Here is an 18,611-nt window from a genome sequence, read left to right on the forward strand (position 1 = left end):
ACCCATTTCCCACTTACTTTTATGATGCTAAATAACACTCAAACCCAGCCAATCAGACTACAACAAATTAAGATAGAGTTCAGATGGCAGAAATTTACAACCACTTTTTGCAGTTTAGATTATTAAGCCAACTATTTGAACTAAAAACAAACAACACCATCTTGGACAGGAGATAGCAAATAAAGCCCGCAGGCCAAATCCAGCTCACCATCTTTTTGTGAATAAAGTTTTATTAGAACAAATTCACATTCATTTGATTACACATTGTCTATGGCTGCTTTTGCGCTACAATGGCAAAGGAGAATAGTTAGGAAAGACTATATGCCCTACAAAGCCCAAAATATTTACTATCTGGTCCTTTACAGAAAACATTTACCAACCCCTAATCTAGGGGAATGAACTATTTGCTACCAAAGCAGTATTTGAGATCTGTTACAACCACCATTGACAGCTCAGGACATCAATCATCCATATGAGAACATCTAAATATAAATACTGGAATATCTAAATAGTTCTTTGTCCTAATCTGCATGAAGATTTGTTGCCCACCCAAGACAGAGCACTTACCTGCACAATGAGCTATTCTTTAACATACATTTCTCAAGGATTCACTAGTGGAATAGTGAAGAATCCATGAATATGCTGCTCTGTGTAATCTAAGGTAAAAAAAAAAAGTTGCTACAAAACATTCAAAAGTATATAATAAAGAACCAACTGCATGGAACTACATAATAATTTCCTTTACATTTTAGATTCAAAATACAAAACACTTTTAAAGGCACTTAAGGTAGAAAAGCTTAAGTTCAACAATTTAGGTAATATGAACTGTATGCAAATTAATTTCCCTTTTGTGTTAAATAACAAGACTTTCATTTTCATGTATACAGAAGTGAAATCAAAAGATAATACCTCTAATCTAACTCAATCATGTAGTTGTTTAATGTGACACCAGAATCTCTAAAAAAATAAAGTCATGACATCAAAGTACTTTGAAACTACAAAATGCTTAAGAGATCACAGATTTTACAGATGAGAAAATTTCACTGTGACATATAATACTTAAATGCAGAGAACTAATTAGTGGCAGAAACAGAACTAGAATTCGACACTCAACTATCAGTTTGGAACACTTTCTACTTCATCACCAGGATGAAACATATGTTCATATACAGAAGAGTGTGGAGTGATGTTAAAATATATTAGAGGTGGTTCTTTTTGTTTCGTTTTGTCTTGTTTTTGAAACAAAGTCTCGCTATGTTACCCAGGCAAGTCTTGAACTCCTTGGGCTCAAGCGATCCTTCTGCCTCAGCCTCCCAAGTATCTGGGACTGTAGGCACATACCACCATGCCCAGCTTCTAGAGTTTTAAGACTGCAGTAAGCATACTCCTAAGTACTACAATTCACCCAACCTAGGCAGCCCTCTTGTCTTTCTTTATATAAACTACAAGATTATACAAAGACAAAGAAATGATTAATTGTAAAAGCAACTCTTATTAGAATGATCAAAAAAACCAATTATTTTGCTTAACAAATTTTCAAAAATTAAAAAAAATAATGATAACTGGTGAAGAGGCAGTATGATGGGTACTCATACATTTGCTTATTTGGTACAATCCTTCTGAAAAGTAATTTGGCAATATTTTTAAGAGCCTAAAAAATTCTTACTATCTAAACCTCTTATTCCATTTCCACGAATATACCCTAAAGAAAGAGTCTAATATAGAGTTCAAATTTTACATACAAGTATGTCCGTCCCACTATTTATAATGGTGAAAGATTAGAAACAACCTAATACCCAAAGATAGAACTGGTTAAATTATGGTATATTCATACATTAGAATATTAGACAGCCATTTTAAAAAAATCACATTTTTAAAGACATGGATAAGTACTTATGAAGTTAGGTAATAAAATACAGGGTACATAACTATATGGTCAGTATAATCTCAATTTTGTTATACACACACACAAACACATATACACACACTCATACATATAAATAGCATAGACAAAGACTGAAAAGAAATACAAAAAAATATTAACAGTGTTATCTCTGGGTAATGAGATGGCAGATAATTTTTTCTCTTCACACTTTTCAGTATTTTTCAGATTTTCTATAATAATCATGTTAGTTTTATATTCAGAAAACATTTTAAAAATTCATTCTGTAGTCAATTTTGAAATTTTTATAGTCCATATTAAACAACGAAGATTTAGAGTACTCATAAGTATATCTAAATGATGGAAAATAAATCACTAATGTGCAAATGTATAATTTCCACACAAATATAGGTAACTTCAAATCTAAAAGGTAACATTATTTTATCTCATTCTTGAGTATAGAAAGTTGATATTTAATAAATAAGAAATGTAAATCTTTAAATAAAATTGGTGCAAGGCATCTAAAAATTGTGCTACTCTGGCATAACACTGAGGATATAAACACTCTCCAGTGTAATGCAGACACCCAATGTTAGGTTAAAATAGTATAATGTATATATGCTTGGTAGCCAAATAATTAACTAATTGAATTACATCTTTTCTTTTGTCAAAGTGACTAGAATTGGTCTATGCTAAACAAAGAAAGTAATACAACACCATACCATTATTTTAGTTGGAAGAGCCGCACCAAAAGTCATGACAAAAAAATTATCGAACTATACGAAAATCCAGCAATTTGTTGTTGTTATTATTGTTAATGATTTCTTGCTAAAAATTAAAGTAAAAACCCAAATTGCTTAAAGCACTAAAAAAGCATAGCAGTGTACGGTCTGCAATGATTTGAAAAACTCTAAGAACATTCTTCAATGCTTCCTCATTTGCAGACTATCAAACATGATCTATGAAGTAAAGGGTTACATCTATGTTCTATTACCAATCTTGAATATGCTTGTATATTCTATTACAATATACTAATGACACAAAGGGATGTCACACACAAAAAGGCAAACTGCATGTAATTTTAAAAGTCAACTTTAAGATTATGTGATTCTAATTTCTGTGATTTAAAAAAAATCACATAAATATGTAAAATATAAAATACAACCTAATATATTTTTACATAAGAGCTGAGGTTTACCATTTTTAACAAAAATTCTGAGATGGAACTAATAAAAAACAATTTTCATATATACCACAGAGCAATAAGTTTAAATCAGACTATTTTGAGTTGTGTAGCCCTTTATTAGCAACTAAAATAGAAGGTATCTGTTGTACAACACGGGTAGTAATTGACTATAACTGGAGATTTATTATATTCTAATACAGATCATTTATAAATGCAATTTCTTTATTAAAAAGCTTCCACCTTTTTTGTTTGTTTGTGTACAATTTGCAAAACTATTCTGAAAGCGGAATATATGTGCACAAGTCTGCAAAGAGTGCAAATTTAGGATATGGTAAATGCTTTACAAGTTACTTTCAAAAAACTGTCAGCCACAACTGGGCCTTTACATTGTCTTTTTTTTTTGATCAAAATATTTTGATGCCAGCCTTCCTTCCACTGCCCTAAACTATAAAGCATTTTTTAATGAGTTGAAATTAAGGAAGGACTACACCTACTAGAAAAGAAGAGAAGAAAGTTCTATTAGTTTGAGGTTTCAGAATCCCCCCAAACCAGGACCAGTATCTTGGTAAAGGCTAGGCTGGGACCCCGGACAGAGTATGAGAATGTGCAGGTGGCATCCCTGAGGATTCAGAGCTTCAGTGGACCGTGAGTGCTCCAGCTGCATAACTCACTGAACTGTCTTGCCAGTTTCTACACTGGCTTGATTGGGCATAATTCAAAAAGGAAAAGCTCATATTCATTCCATTCTTCTGGAGCTCTGTGATAGCCTAGAAAAAAAAAAATTTTGGTTAAAACAGACATCATACAAAAAGAACTCTGAATGTGTCGGTAGTTTGACTTTGATTACTTCATAACTGAAGCCTAGATCACTCTTTCACTCTTCTGTTACTTGAATTTCTCATTGTATCATATTAAACAGAAAAGAGAATTCCTTATTTCATTCTCTCAAAGAACCTCTTCTAATCTAGTTTGTTCATTAAATATCAATCATAATCTACCTTACCTTTTCCTGTAATTAAAAAGGCCACTTTTTAAACCTTTTTTTTTTTTTTTTGAGACAAGAGCCTCACTCTGTTGCCCGGGCTAGAGTGAGTGCCGTGGCGTCAGCCTAGCTCACAGCAACCTCAAATTCCTGGGCTCAAGCAATCCTCCTGCCTCAGCCTCCCGGTAGCTGGGACTACAAGCGTGCGCCACCATGCCCGGCTAATTTTTTCTATATATTTTTAGTTGTCCAATTAATTTCTTTCTATTTTTAGTAGAGACGGGGTCTCGCTCTTGCTCAGGCTGGTTTCGAACTCCTGAGCTCAAACAATCCGCCCGCCTTGGCCTCCCAGAGAGCTAGAATTACAGGCGTGAGCCACCGCGCCCGGCCTAAACCTTTTTCAAACTTTTATAATCTATTTCTTTCTATTCTAGAAACGAAATCCTGGTCACTTCTGTCTTAATGTATTGGAGTATTTTCTTACCTGATTTTGACTAAATTTGAAATGTATATAAATTGAGTTCCAGATCTAAGAGGTACATGCTAAGATTTTTACTTTTATTGTGGATTGGTTCAGAATTTATTTTATAATAAAAATTTCATTTGATTCAATTCAGACTTTAGGAAATCAGTACAGTTTATTCTAGCTTAAATTGCAGAAATTAAGTTAAACTCTTGACAGGCTTTTCTTTTAGTCAATCAATACTGCTTAAGAGAAAAACCCACACTATACTATCTTTCAAATCACATCAAAATAACACTGAACTTCAACTTTCTCCATTATTTCCCTGCCTTTCCAAACAAATGAGCCCGCTGTTACTTCTTCCTCTCATTCCTAAGTATATACTTTCTTCTTTCTTAAAGAATCTCATATTTTCTTTTGGGAAATCCATACTGTTTTATTTATTAGAAGAAAAATTAACATCATATCTCTTTCCAAAATCCAGCTAACTAAAACCTGTCTCTTACCATTTCTTAAATGAAATAAACATCATCTTTAACGAGATGATTAAAGATAAAATAAACATTATCATTTAACAAGAAAAACATACATGTCATCTATCTTGCTTTACTAAATTATGACTTGTAAAGTTCAAGAGCAAGATCTTCCATTTATTTTTTATGGAGTCTAGAACACTAAGTAAAACCCCCAAAATTAATAAGACCGTATCTTTTGAAAGGACACTTTGGTTTATATTTGTAAAGAGCATACTGGAACGAAGAGTCAAGAGAAAATACAGGTCTCTATTCTAAATAACTTACTGTATTAAACAGGAAGTACTGACCTGTGTTCTAGTGATAAATAAATTTATTCAAGTAACCAAAAACAATGGAAATCCAAATTATGTTAAAGGTACTAGAAAGAAACTTAAAGAAACTTGACCATATGTACATAAAACCAATGATGACAATGAATCACAATGGTAACAATTAAGATATTTTGGAACATCATATGGTCAAATGTTAAAAGTCAAGGTTCCCTAAGGATACTTACATTTAATAACACCCCAATGGGATGTCTTCCACATATAGTATTATGGTATTTCTTCAAGTAATTGCTAAAAGATACAGGGTCTAATTGTTCTATAATACTCATACCCTAAAAAAAAGAAGAGAAAGAAAAAGGAAATGAAAGAAAAAGAAAAAGGACAAAATTTATTATTTCCTAATTATATTTTAAAACTGTTAGAGCTAAAATAATTTTTCAATTAAGGAGACACAAACAAAACATATTAAATAAATCCTGTGAAACATCAAACTCGTTCATCAAAGGTAATCTCATTATAGTCAATTCTCTATTGACAGAAAACTTTTAGTCCCCAGTTTATTTTCTCTAACCTCCAGGTATGTTTCTACGCTACCTTCGCCAGTTGTCACTTAGCTTACGATCCTCAAAAATTTCATGATTTTATATTTTCCTTATATAAAGACTCTTTACATAAGTAAATCTGTGAAAATTTTTATATGAAATCCAGAATTAATTTTAAATTAAAAAAATCTAATTTATGGTTGATTTTCCTCCTATCCACTATATTCCTCCTGCTACTGGCATGAAAAATTGAGAGTTAACTGTAATTTAAATATTTCCATAACAAATACTTAAATATAAAAGAGTATAAGGCATTTTAAATTACCAGCAATAATCTAGGTATGTGATAAAAATACCACAAACTAAGAAAACAGTTAACAAATTTTAATAATTTAAAGCTCATGGAAGACTGATAAAGGCTTAAGCAACATAGATTTTTTTATGAACAAGTTTAATAATGGAAAGTTTTTTTATCACTTTATACTTTAGAGTATCTTATTTTCAAGATTTTAATTCAGAATAAATTTTTTTAAACTACTGTTTAAATAACCACTATGACTTGAACACTTGTTTTTAAAGTAAATTCTGCATTCTCCAAATACATTCAAATAATGTATTCATAACTCATTAGTACAGAGCAACTTCAACTCACCAAGTCAGGGGAATAAATCACTGATTTTAACTAATTCATTCACCAATTACCTTACGTTATTTTCTTATTCAGGAAAAACACTTTACATTTATGTTCAATAAGCTGAATTAATATCCTCTGGGAGAAATATAAATGATGGTTTAACTGGAGACTTAACTGGTATATTCTGTGTGATTTTTAAATTTCACATGTTTTAACAAAATAGGCACAGCGTATAAGCACTGAGCATAATTAAATGGACACTGATAGTAAAAAAAAGTTTCTGAAAAATGATGGTAATCAGTAGGTAACATGCAAACTTTGCAGTGGTGGCATGAAATTTTAATTTTATAAAAAAAAATTTTTTCAGAATATTCAAGTCCTTCATAAGCATTATCAATTTCCTACAAAATCTATCTGAAAGATAGGCACGAGCATGTATAATCAACTTTGAATTGCTTACATATCAATTAGCCACTCTCAATTTATCCACAATCATTTTTTAATGCTAAGTTGGTTTTCCTCTGCCAACCAAGTCAATATTCTCCACTGACATTTGCTACAAGCTCAGAGAAATACAAACTAACTTAAAAGTTAAAATTTAATTAATATCATAATTCTGGTGCCAAAAAAATATTACAGAGTAGATTTCTAATCCAAAAAGTAGTAAGGCAAAGATAGAATTATAAATTTCTTCCATAAATATGGATAATCAAGATATAACTCTCCTAGAGATGAAGGAACTGAAGCATAAAAAAGGTAAAAATCTTGGCTCTAAATTTCTAATCCTAAATGCTTTCTCATTGACTACTCTGATTCATTATAGTATAATAAGAGTGATACTAACAACTTTTTGAACACTCTCACATAGCTACAATTGGCTTACAGATTGATTGTAAGAGAACTTTTAATGCTCCTGAATAAAGTCTAGGACAGCTTACCTTAAATAGAATTCCACACATTAATAAATTATGTGACAATGAGATTCCAATGTACATTTTAGTATTAATCTCAAAGCACATTCAGAAAAAATTTATCACATTTATATATAGATATGAATTCAGAGAGAAGAAAACTAATGATCACATTTGTAGAAGAAAAAGAATTAAAAGTAATTGGCCAGGAAACCCTATATAGAAAAACATAAAGAGTTATAAATGTAGAGAAGACACTACTAAATAAAGAGTTGAAAATGAAGATATATTGGTTAAATTACAATAGGGATAATAAAAAATTGAGATGACGAAAGTTAAGGAATCAGTGTGCTAAAATTTTAATTCCTTAAGTTGTGTTACGTACCTATTAGGGCAAACTCAATTTCATTACGCTCAATTCTCTGACAAATGTGATGGTGTAAGAGGTATGCCTCTTTAAAAGAAGGGATAGAGGGAAATTCAGGCTTTTCTCACAGGTTAACCTCTCCAATTGGAAAATTCATGAAGTATGCAAACAAAAACAATGATAAAATTCAGAAATTGGGCATCCATTCACTAATACTAAATACTGGCAAATACAATTTTATACATATTTATGTTTGATGCTAACAACCGTGAAATTACTATTACCAAAGTTCCAAGAAGACAGAAATGCTAGTTCAATGCTATTGCCAAAATTCCAAGAAGATGTAAAAGAAAGTGCTTCCCCAAATACGCCTAATTAACTTTTCTATTCCTTAAAATACTGGAAGATATGATCAGTGGGTCTAAAGTCCAGGCAATGGACAGCTTCCTAGAGCCTAGTATACTGAAAATTTTATTGTTCACATAAACTTAACCTAATATGCAGCAGTAAAATGGGTCAGTACCCATTCAGCTCTAAGACAAAAGGCACACATTGTAAACACCAAAAGTCTATCCAGCAAGAATATGGGTTTCTGCAGAATTTAGCATTTTCAACAAGAAATTCAAAGATTTTAAGTTAACTTCCTAACTGGGGGTAAAGCATAGGGGGTGTGAGCAAATCTATCATTGTGCTGACTCTCCCAAGTAAAAGGTGAAAGCTTGTGATGTCAAATCCCAAGTGACAATCCTAAACTAAACAGGCACTATTAATTGACAGAGCTCCAAATTCAGGACTCTGATAAGACAACAAATATCTTTCTAAAGAGTAGCAAAATTTTTTAAAAGTATTTAAGAAATAAGAACTAGACACGTCTTTTAATTATGACCACACAATTAACACCTTATTATCAAATAATTAGAATTATGAACTCATATTTTAAAGTAAGGATATACATTTATACTTGAGGATAGTTATACATTTAGGGAGGTGAGGTGGGAAAAGAAAATATTCTAGTTTCTTTAATAGACATCAAGATAAAATCTTAACAGTGAAAAACTATGGGGGGAAAAATTCACCCTAAAGACAGTAATGTTAAGAAGTAATGTCTAATAAATGGCTATTTTACACATAATGTTATGAAACCTACTAAGAAGCTATTGGCCTAAGTTCAAGAAAAAAGTACGAGTTGACAAATGCGAACAATTTTCCCTTTCTAAATGGTAGGAAGAAAGGAATAAAAGTAGCTGATGTTCAAATTAAATTAAGTGACTAATAAATTTAAAAGGAAAAGAAATTATAATGAATGACTACAACTGACATTTTCTGATAATCTTTGTCAAATCATAAATAATTTGCCAATGTCCAAAATGAACACTGGTCAACATCAAGAAAGTGGTATAATAAAAATGATAACATATGACCATGTATATAGATAAAATACGTGTAAGTATGGCCAATATTTCAAGTGATCTAAAGTTCACCAAATCAAAGTTTTTAAATATGTTCTGCTTTAGTCACAGTAATTACTGAAATTGCAAAGTACTAATTACCAAAAAAATTGGTCTACAGCCAATAAAATTACAAGAAGACTGTCAGAATCTACATTTCCTATACTATAGTTACATATTTTCCCCCAACTACAACATTTAGAAGATACAGTTTGCTTTCCTACATATTTTCTTTATGTATTTTTCACATAATTTCCAAGTTATTCAAATGTTAGAGATATAAACATGTTGCAATAAGAACAGCTATTTTTCCTTTACTTTTGAGACTCAGAAATAGTTTTGTTTTCTAGCATTTTAATAACTGTATTTAGTAAGACTTTTCTGATTTAAAAAGAGTCAAAACTTAACAAACTAATTTTAAATAGATACAATCTAAAATTTTATACTTAAAAATAATTTTGTACTCTGTCAAGCTTTCAAAATGTATACTTATTGCAATTCAGAACTACTAACATTTCTGTTAATACTTATAAGAGAACCACCCAAGTATATTTGCTCTGAAAAAGTGCATATGGAAACCAAGACACTGGTTCTCGAATTAATTATTTATAACATAAAATGACCATCTTACTATATAAGTGAATTAAGACAACACTTTAAAAGAGTCTGCCTAACTATGGGTATACATATGTAGATATACGTATGCATACACATGTAAGTTTATGTCTAGAGCTAACCATCCTTATTATTTCGACTGATGTATTCTAACTCCCAGAATTAACTTGTAAATTGAATTATTAATAACAGTATACTAATAAAAGAGTAGAACACTTATGAGCCATTTCAAAATTCTCTATATAAATAAAAATATCTCAATAAATGGACCACAAAAATCAACTCCTAGTCCAAATGTTAAATCGAATACTAAATTCGAGTACATTAATGTGAAGCAAATACTCAATATTTATTTCAGAAATTATATTCCAGGCTATATAAATAAAATTTTTTAAATTGTGTTCTTGTAATCTGGGACATCTAAAATAAGGTAAATCCGATGCAGACTTAGAAACCAAACTGAGCTTACTAGTTGTAATGTATACAACTTATTCTTTTAATTAACAAAAATTTCTAACAAAGCTAGCCAAAAGGCAACAATTTCAGAAGTTATGAGAATCTCATTAATGGGTAAATGTTACTCTTTTTGTTCTGCCTCAAGGTAGAAAACAAAGGTCCATCTATCTTGCTGATCATACACTTGAAAACAGACAGATAGAAATAGTCTTAAGGTAAACTAACAGTCAACAGAGAGGTAAAAGAAAGACTTAAAGACTAAAAAAACTTATATAACAGACTAACAAGGAATATTAAAGTATTTAAATATGACCAAATTTCAGAGTTCCAAAGAATAATATATGTTCAGTGACTTTAGCACCAGGTAAACCAATGTTTTGGGAAAAAACAACTCCTTTGTGATAAAAGCATCAATTCCACTGATTTATAATTCTTTTTTTTTTTTTTTTTTTTTTGAGACAGAGTCTGGCTCTGTTGCCTAGGCTAGAGTGCCGTGGCGTCAGCCTAGCTCACAGCAACCTCAAACTCCTGGGCTCAAGCGATCCTCCTGCCTCAGCCTCCCGGGTAGCTGGGACTACAGGCATGTGCCACCATGCCCGGCTAATTTTTCTATATATATTTTTAATTGTCCAGATAATTTCTTTCTATTTTTAGTAGAGACGGGGTCTTGCTCTTGCTCAGGCTGGTCTCGGACTCCTGACCTTGAGCGATCCACCCGCCTCAGCCTCCCAGAGTGCTAGGATTACAGGCGTGAGCCACCGCGCCCGGCTGATTTATAATTCTTACATTTGTAAAATTAAGTGTTTCTGGACTTGCCTGATTGAAGTACACAAATTACTTAAGGAGCAATAAAAAACAAGGGGAGAGGAGATGAACAGGAACTTTTGTTCTGCTTCTAAAGATCAAGGGCTATATAGGCTAGTTCAAATTTACCTACAAAGCTAATTTAGAAATAAAGATGCTGGGACTCTTTCCATACATAACAGAAAGGGAGTCTCTAAGGATGGGTATGGGCAACTATATTTGGAAAAAGTTCCACAAGTGATTTCAGCTGTAATGGCAGGATTAAGGATTACTATAGGGCAATCTCATCTCTGCCCTGGCTTTAATTACCTGTTGAGATCTCTCAAACTTACATCTCTAATTCTGACCCTCTTCTCTTGAGCTACAAACCAAAACACCACATTTAGCAAAGCCCTACTGGCCCTTATTTCCAAAAATTCTCAATTCTACCCACCTCATTTCATCTCCACCAACATCACCCTAGTTCAAGTTACTATCATCTCGCCCCTGAACTATTGTCAATGGCCTGTTGTCACTATTTTTGATCCTCCTGAAGAATCCATTCTTCACACAGCCACCAGAGTGACCTTCAAAATAATATAAATTACATCATTTTACTGCCTATCGTACCTGAAGTTCTTACCCTCCATTATAAAGCCCTACATTATCTGATCCCTGCCTACCTCTTTTACCACAGTTTGCACCATTCTTACTCTTATGCACTACACATTTGTAGCACAGGCAAACTGTATGAATTTGCTGTATAGTTCAACAACAGCTGAGGGAAGCAAGGTTAATTAGTCTTTAGGGATTGGGCTTTGGGCACAGACTGTCTGGGTTAGAATTTCTGCTTCCCATTTACTGTCTCTATGATTTGGGGCAAGTGTCTTAACCTCTCCGAGTTTTGTACTCTCACTTATAAAAGGCACTATACTCCTGCAACACTGGTGTTTTTCTTTTCTTCTAACACACCACCCTGTTTCCCATCTTAAGATCTTTGCAATGGCAGTTTCTTCTGTCTAAAATGCTCTTCCCTCTGATCTTCACTTGGTTAACTCCTTCTTATCATTGAGATGTTGCTTTAATGTTTCTGCTCAGGGAAGTCCCTCACAGATCACTCAATCTAAAGCAGCTTCAAATAATTTATTACCTCAAAATGCTTTTAATATTTTCTGCATAACACACATTACTACTTAAAACTAATTTACATATTCCCTTACCTCTTAACAAATAATATATATCTCCTCCTCTTAGAATAAAAGTTCGATGACAGCACAGGCCATGTTTGTTTACTGCCATATCTCCACCACCACCTCAGATCATAAATGTACTCAAAAACAATTGGCAAAGTGAAAATCCAAATATATCATCACTTAGATGTCTTAAAAGCAACATCAAATATAACAAATCCCTAATAAAATTTATGATCTCTATGCCCCTCAAAATGTGGTCCTTTCTTCTTGTGCTTCTGACCTAAGTGACTAGTACAACCAACCAACCAGCAGCATGGCTGGAAATTTAGGAGTCATCCTCAACACTTCCTTCAGCCCCAAGTTCAATCCATCTCCCAAGACCTGTCATCAATTTGTCTCCTGAATATACTGAATACATGCACTTCTATCCCTCTCTTCCACCATCATCACCCCTTCCCCACTGTCTAAATTATCATCATTTCTCACATGGAAAACCTAACTGATCTATGCATTATCTCCTCTGGCCTCCCTCAAACCCATTTGCTACATGCAGCCATATGATCTATTCAAATACAAACAGAGTTTATCACTTCCCTATTTAAAATCCTTCAAAATGGCCATTCTAGACTCTTTGGCATCATTTCTTATCACTCTCCCCAACCAATTAAACAACCATTCATTCAACAAATACATATACTGAGTGTGCACTGACAGGCACTTGGGATACAAAATGGAGAAAGTCCCCATTCTCATGAAGCTTATAACCTAATAGGGGAGACAGCCACCAGACAAAACAAATGAATAATAAGTCACATAAGTACTGAGAAGAAAAACAAAGCAGGATAATATCACTAAACAACTGTTCATCCGAAAAGCACAATGGAAAATCATGCAAATTTTTTGGTTGCTCCAATAATTAGGAGATACTATTGGGATTCAGTGGGATTCCAGGCATGCTGATACAGGACAGTCCCATATACAAAGAATTGCTCTCCATCTATAAGACTTTCATATGTCTATTTGGTGGAAAAACCTGCTTCTAACTATCTATACCTTAATTCCATCTTATATACAAACAGAAAGAAGTTTTGCATTGATTTTAATATACAGTGGATTTCCCAGGAATGAAACCATCATGTAAAGTGAGGGAAGACTGTACTTTGTTTTGTTTACAAGTTTACTATGAATTGTTCACCATTTTGGAAAATCAAATCACCCAGGAATGGCACTCAGTAATTTGAGTCACAAATATACTTATAAAAGTTTTGTGTTTGTAGCTGTTGTATTAATACTATGTATAAGCATCCAACCACTTCCTTGTGTCTTCTAATATAGTTGTGCCTGGGAATTTAAATTCTTAAATACATATTTAGCATAAATTCCTTTTATTTCACTTACATATTATAATTAGGATATTCATGTTTTTAAATTGTTTTAAAGGAAGATTACATTCATTCATTTATTCTTATGAAAAATATTTATTGAGCACCTACTTATGTTCTAATCACTATTCTAGGCACTGTGGATACATCAGTGAACAAAAACAAATATCCTGATTGACAAAAATGTAATAAATAAGTAATTATTTAGTTCATTAGAAGAAAAGTGGAACAGTGTAAGGTAGACTGGGAATGCTCTATGGATGTGGAGTAGGATGCAAAATTAATAGGCTAGTCAGAAGTCCCCACTGGGAAGGTAAGAGCTGAACAAAAACTTGAGGTAGAGACAGTCAAGTGCAAAAAGGGCTACAGCCCTAAGCTGGGCACATACATGGAATTATCAAGGAACAGTAAGGAGACCAGTGTGTCCATAATAGAGTGAATAAAGAGTAAAAGTAAGAGAGAATGGCAGTCTCTTACCTTTGGGGGCTGCAAATTATGTTGGTCCTTACAGCACACCTACAGTAAAGACTAGCTTTTACTCTAACTGAAAAGGGGCAATATTACAGGGAGTATGGGCAGAGGAGTGACATGCTCTGATGTAGGTTTTAAAAGGGTTGCTTTGGTTCCTACTTTAAGCTACTTGAGATTGAAGAAGACAAGAGTAGTTTTAAGAAGATCAGTTAGGAAACCGGAAGGATAGGACTGCCATCAAATGAATTAGTAACGTCTATGAGTACAACAGGTTTTTGTGGAGAGAAAGCAGGAGTTCAGTCTGGACATGTTTAGTTTGAGCTGTTCATAAGACAACCAAGTGGAAATACCAAGCAAATAGCTGGTATGTATGACATTTGAGAAAGTGGTCCTGACTGGAGTTATTCTTCCTGGTTTTGGTGCAAAAACATTGCTTTTTCATAAAATTTAGAGCAAACTTGCTAAAACCACTTCCAGGAAGACTTTATTTACTTTTGAAATTTTTAATGCTGAATTTTAAAATTATTTTCTGTATGGTTAGCTAACCAAAATAAAAATAATTTTAACAAGGAGAAAATTTACATGCACACCACTAATAACTTATATTTCACATATACACAGCCAATCGTCCTTATAGATTTTCTTTCCTAAATGAGTAAAAGGAAAGATGAGCAAGTATACCAGGCAGAAATGGGAATCACATAGCTGATATAATTTTGAGAGTCAAATCTCTCCAAGACCTAAAATTAGGAATTAACATTACTAGAAATTTTAAAGTAATCTCAGTTTCCATCTTTAAAAAGTCTTCCTTTGTGCGTTCCTGCACCTCCTCATCCTCCAAACCAGTTAACATGCAAACATTGTTCCTTTCTATCATAGTCAAACTGGTAGACAACAATTTTTGGCACTTGGCTTTCACTTCCTCATTCCAATTTAACTTCTAACACCTTTTTCTTCTGAAACTACTCTTGGAAGGTTCTTAACTGAATTCAACTCTACATAACATTTGATACTCTTCCTCCCTCTTTGTTAAAGCTCACTCCTCTCTGTGTTATCACTCATTCTGTTTTCTCTAAGCAGAATTCTACTGGCTCTTCTTTAGCTCCTCACCCACTTAATGCCAGTATGTCCCTGTGACCTAAATCCTCTTTTCTTCCTACTTTACATACTCTCTCTGGACATTAGCATCAGTCTCTCCGGACAATGGCATTGATACTCTTTCTTCTCATCATCATACACCAATGATTTCAAAATGTTTATCTCCACCTAGACCTACCTTCATGTCCTAAACTAGCATTGTCCAATAAAAATATAAGGCAGGGCATATATATAATTTTAAATTTTCTAGTAGCCATATTAAAAAAATAAAATGAAAGAGATAAAATTAATTTTAATATATTTTATTTAACATGATCTAAGATGTTATCATTTTATAATGTGATTAAGATAAAAAATTGTTTTTGAGCCCAGAAATTATTTTGAACCCAGAAATCATCCCATATTCCTTCACTCCGTTAACATGATGTAGCTAATCAATTACTAAAGTCTTTTTCATTCTATCTCCTGAATATCTCTCACATCTCAATATTGTAATGGCTTCTTTGTAAGTCTGTTCAATCACTGGGCTGTAAGTTCCATTGAGTCAGGAACCATGTTTTCTCTTCTTAGTATCTCCAATACTTCGCACAGTACCAAACATATAGTAAACACCCATTAAATATTTGTTGTGACAACCATTAACCATTTGCTATATGAAGAAAATAAATGACAATAGAAAGAAAAAAGTTTCCTGAGGAAACTGACAAAATTCAGAATAAAAAGACTAAAACAAGAAGCCAAAAAAGAGTTAATTGACTAAAATGAAAACATCATAAAGCCAAAACAGAAGTCAATAAATTAAAATCCAAACAAAATTCTAAACATATTACACAATTAGATTTAAAGTAACAAGATAAATTTAAATATCATAAAATATCCTAAGTAACTAAATTTGTATTCATTATATTTGGCTTTAATAAAATATAGTATATGATATAGTCTATCTATAGGTTCAGATCCAGATTCCTTACTAAAATAATTTATCTACTTTAGACTAAATAATCTTGTATTAAAACACATGCATAAAGCTTCACATATTGGTAAGGTTGAACAGATAACAGACTTATAGGCTGATAGAATTTAAAGATAATTTAGACACCACCTAGTCCAAGTCTCTCTTCTTACAGATAAGGACATGAGGTCTGGAGAATTGAAATAATCTGCCAAAGGTCACAGAGAAAGTTAGTGATAGTTCTGCTGTATTTAATATTCTGTTTATGAGTAGGTATCAAAATTATTTGTGTTAATTTTAAAAAATTAAGTAAGTACTATGACTACCATACACTTCAAGAAAAAAATGATAGTAGGATCAATGTCTACTGTACTTCCAAGCTAGGTAATAATATAATTACATTTTAAAATTCTATATTTAAAATAACAAATTAAAATTCCATTTAAGAAAAGTCCAAATAGCCAGAAGTAAAATAATAAGCTAAGAAATTATAGGAAGAGCAAAGGACAAGAGGAGGAGAGAAAAACAAATAATTATTTACATTTATAAAATTAATTTTGTCTTCTTAAGCTTTTTTTATAGCCCTTTTAAATAAACACTAAAGACTGCAGGCTATAGAAACTTAAAGCTCAAGTCTTAATATATATGCTTAAGATCAGTGAGAAATGAAAATCAAAACAAAAATATAATTAGATATATAATGATCTGATTTATAGATTTATAGAAATCAATGATTTAAATTTATTATGTTTAAAATCATGAATCTCACTAAATTTCATTTCATTTTAAGAGGTTCTGAAAAATATAAAGAAAAAGTCAAAAGTCATTCCAAAATAAACATGCCTGGGATTTTCAAATAAATCAAAGTATTTATATAAGTCCCTTTAGCATAAGCAGACAAGATTTAAGTCAGCTGAGTTTTACGTATACTGGAGTTTCCGCATACTGTCATCATAAGACTATGATGTCTTTATTTCCAGAAGGAAAAAAGTAGTAATTGAAAAAATAAAAACTTTTAATCAACCATTTAAAAATTTTAGGTTATATACACTTCAAGTTTACATATAGTTTCTCCCACAAAAGACAGGTTTTTATTAGTTAATAAAATCTTTAGCATCACTCAAGAACAACAGTTTGGCCTCTCACCAAAACTAAAAATAGACTAAGTTATTTAATAAGTTATAAGAAACAACAACACAGTCCAGAAAGAGCCAAAAGAATTATTTCATGTAGCCGTGAAACAAACAGGAATTAGAGTCAAGGTATCCCATCATTTGCTATGGTTGTTACTGCTTAACAGTAAGTAATGGCATTAGTATACTATTGTCCCTACATCTAAGACACTTCTCCAAAAGGTATTTAAATTCCATATCTAACTATTCTTAAATATTCTTATTAATCAAATAAAATTATGATGAAGAAAATTACTACTAGTGGAACAGGGAATATTCTTATAGTCAGTATTCATATGATGACACATTACATTTTATACATTTAAAGATAGGGAAAAAATTATTAGTCCACTGTATATTTTAACATATTAAGTCTTGAATCACTAATCTGAAATTAAAGAAAAATCCTTAGAGCATTAAAACCCCACACCTGAAAGACTTACCATTTTATCTAGATGTTCAATGGATCTATAAATCTCCCCCTGGGATTCATCATAGTAACTGTAACGGAACCTTTGACCTTGAAACAAATATCATGTACAAAATAAAATAGGGAAAAATTAGAAGCTAAAAAGAAAGCAAGCGCTTACCAAATAATTTCAGTTCTCATGAAAGGCAAAGCACAGCTTAAGCCTCTGAGAGAATCATTCCCAAGAGCCCTCATAAATAAAAATAAAAGGCATATTTGGGAAAGTAATAAAGAAATGGTACATCATCAGTATTTTATGATGTTAAAAACTATTTCAAGTTGTAGGAACCTTAAAGTCACCAGTAATACAAGATTAAGGAAACAAAATAGCTTAAAAGTTAGAAGCATTGTTAAACACTCTATCAGTCTATATTGCCAAGTAAACCCAAAGAATACGATTCAAGAAAATTTGGTTTAAGAAAACTCTCTCAGTGTAACAAATCAATAAAAACTTAGCTTTTGCTGTACCAATGCAAAGATTTGATCTCTATTACAGAAAAAAATGTGTAAGTCAGAGATACTGTGGCTTGTGTGATTTTTATGATCTCAGTAAAAAAAATTATCTCGTTTTTGCACTACTTGGAGAAGATCAATACAAGTGCCTTATACGATGTGAACAAGATACACAAAAGGATAAATACAAAAAAAAGTCCTACCCTGACATAAAATCTCAGTAAGAGAATGCACACAGAACATTCAATATATAGCTGTTCTCCAAAGAATATAGAAAGTAAAATGGAAGAAGCTTAGAAAGAAGACAGAAAACAAAAGATTCAGAAAATAAATTCTGTTTCCTACTA

At 32.1% G+C, this 18,611-nt stretch overlaps 1 protein-coding gene across 2 annotated transcripts in view; it reads right to left on the reverse strand.

Annotated features, from left to right (window-relative positions):
• Positions 1-3,149: 3,149 nt before the first annotated feature.
• The window catches only part of MEMO1 (mediator of cell motility 1), a 116,479-nt gene continuing 101,017 nt past the window's right edge, over positions 3,150-18,611 (reverse strand). Inside the window, exons 7-9 of one of the 2 annotated variants that reach the window (XM_012652547.1) lie at positions 17,786-17,862; positions 5,546-5,650; positions 3,150-3,835 (exon numbers count right to left, since the gene is read on the reverse strand). In XM_012652547.1, the coding sequence (XP_012508001.1) occupies positions 3,704-3,835; positions 5,546-5,650; positions 17,786-17,862 (314 nt within the window). In that variant the 3' untranslated portion in view covers positions 3,150-3,703. The remainder of the gene's footprint in view (positions 3,836-5,545; positions 5,651-17,785; positions 17,863-18,611) is intronic. The other variant, XM_012652549.1, reaches the window with a different exon arrangement.

The sequence above is a fragment of the Propithecus coquereli genome, unplaced genomic scaffold, assembly GCF_000956105.1.
Source record: "Propithecus coquereli isolate 6110/MARCELLA unplaced genomic scaffold, Pcoq_1.0 Scaffold39, whole genome shotgun sequence".
Classification (NCBI taxonomy): domain Eukaryota; kingdom Metazoa; phylum Chordata; class Mammalia; order Primates; family Indriidae; genus Propithecus; species Propithecus coquereli.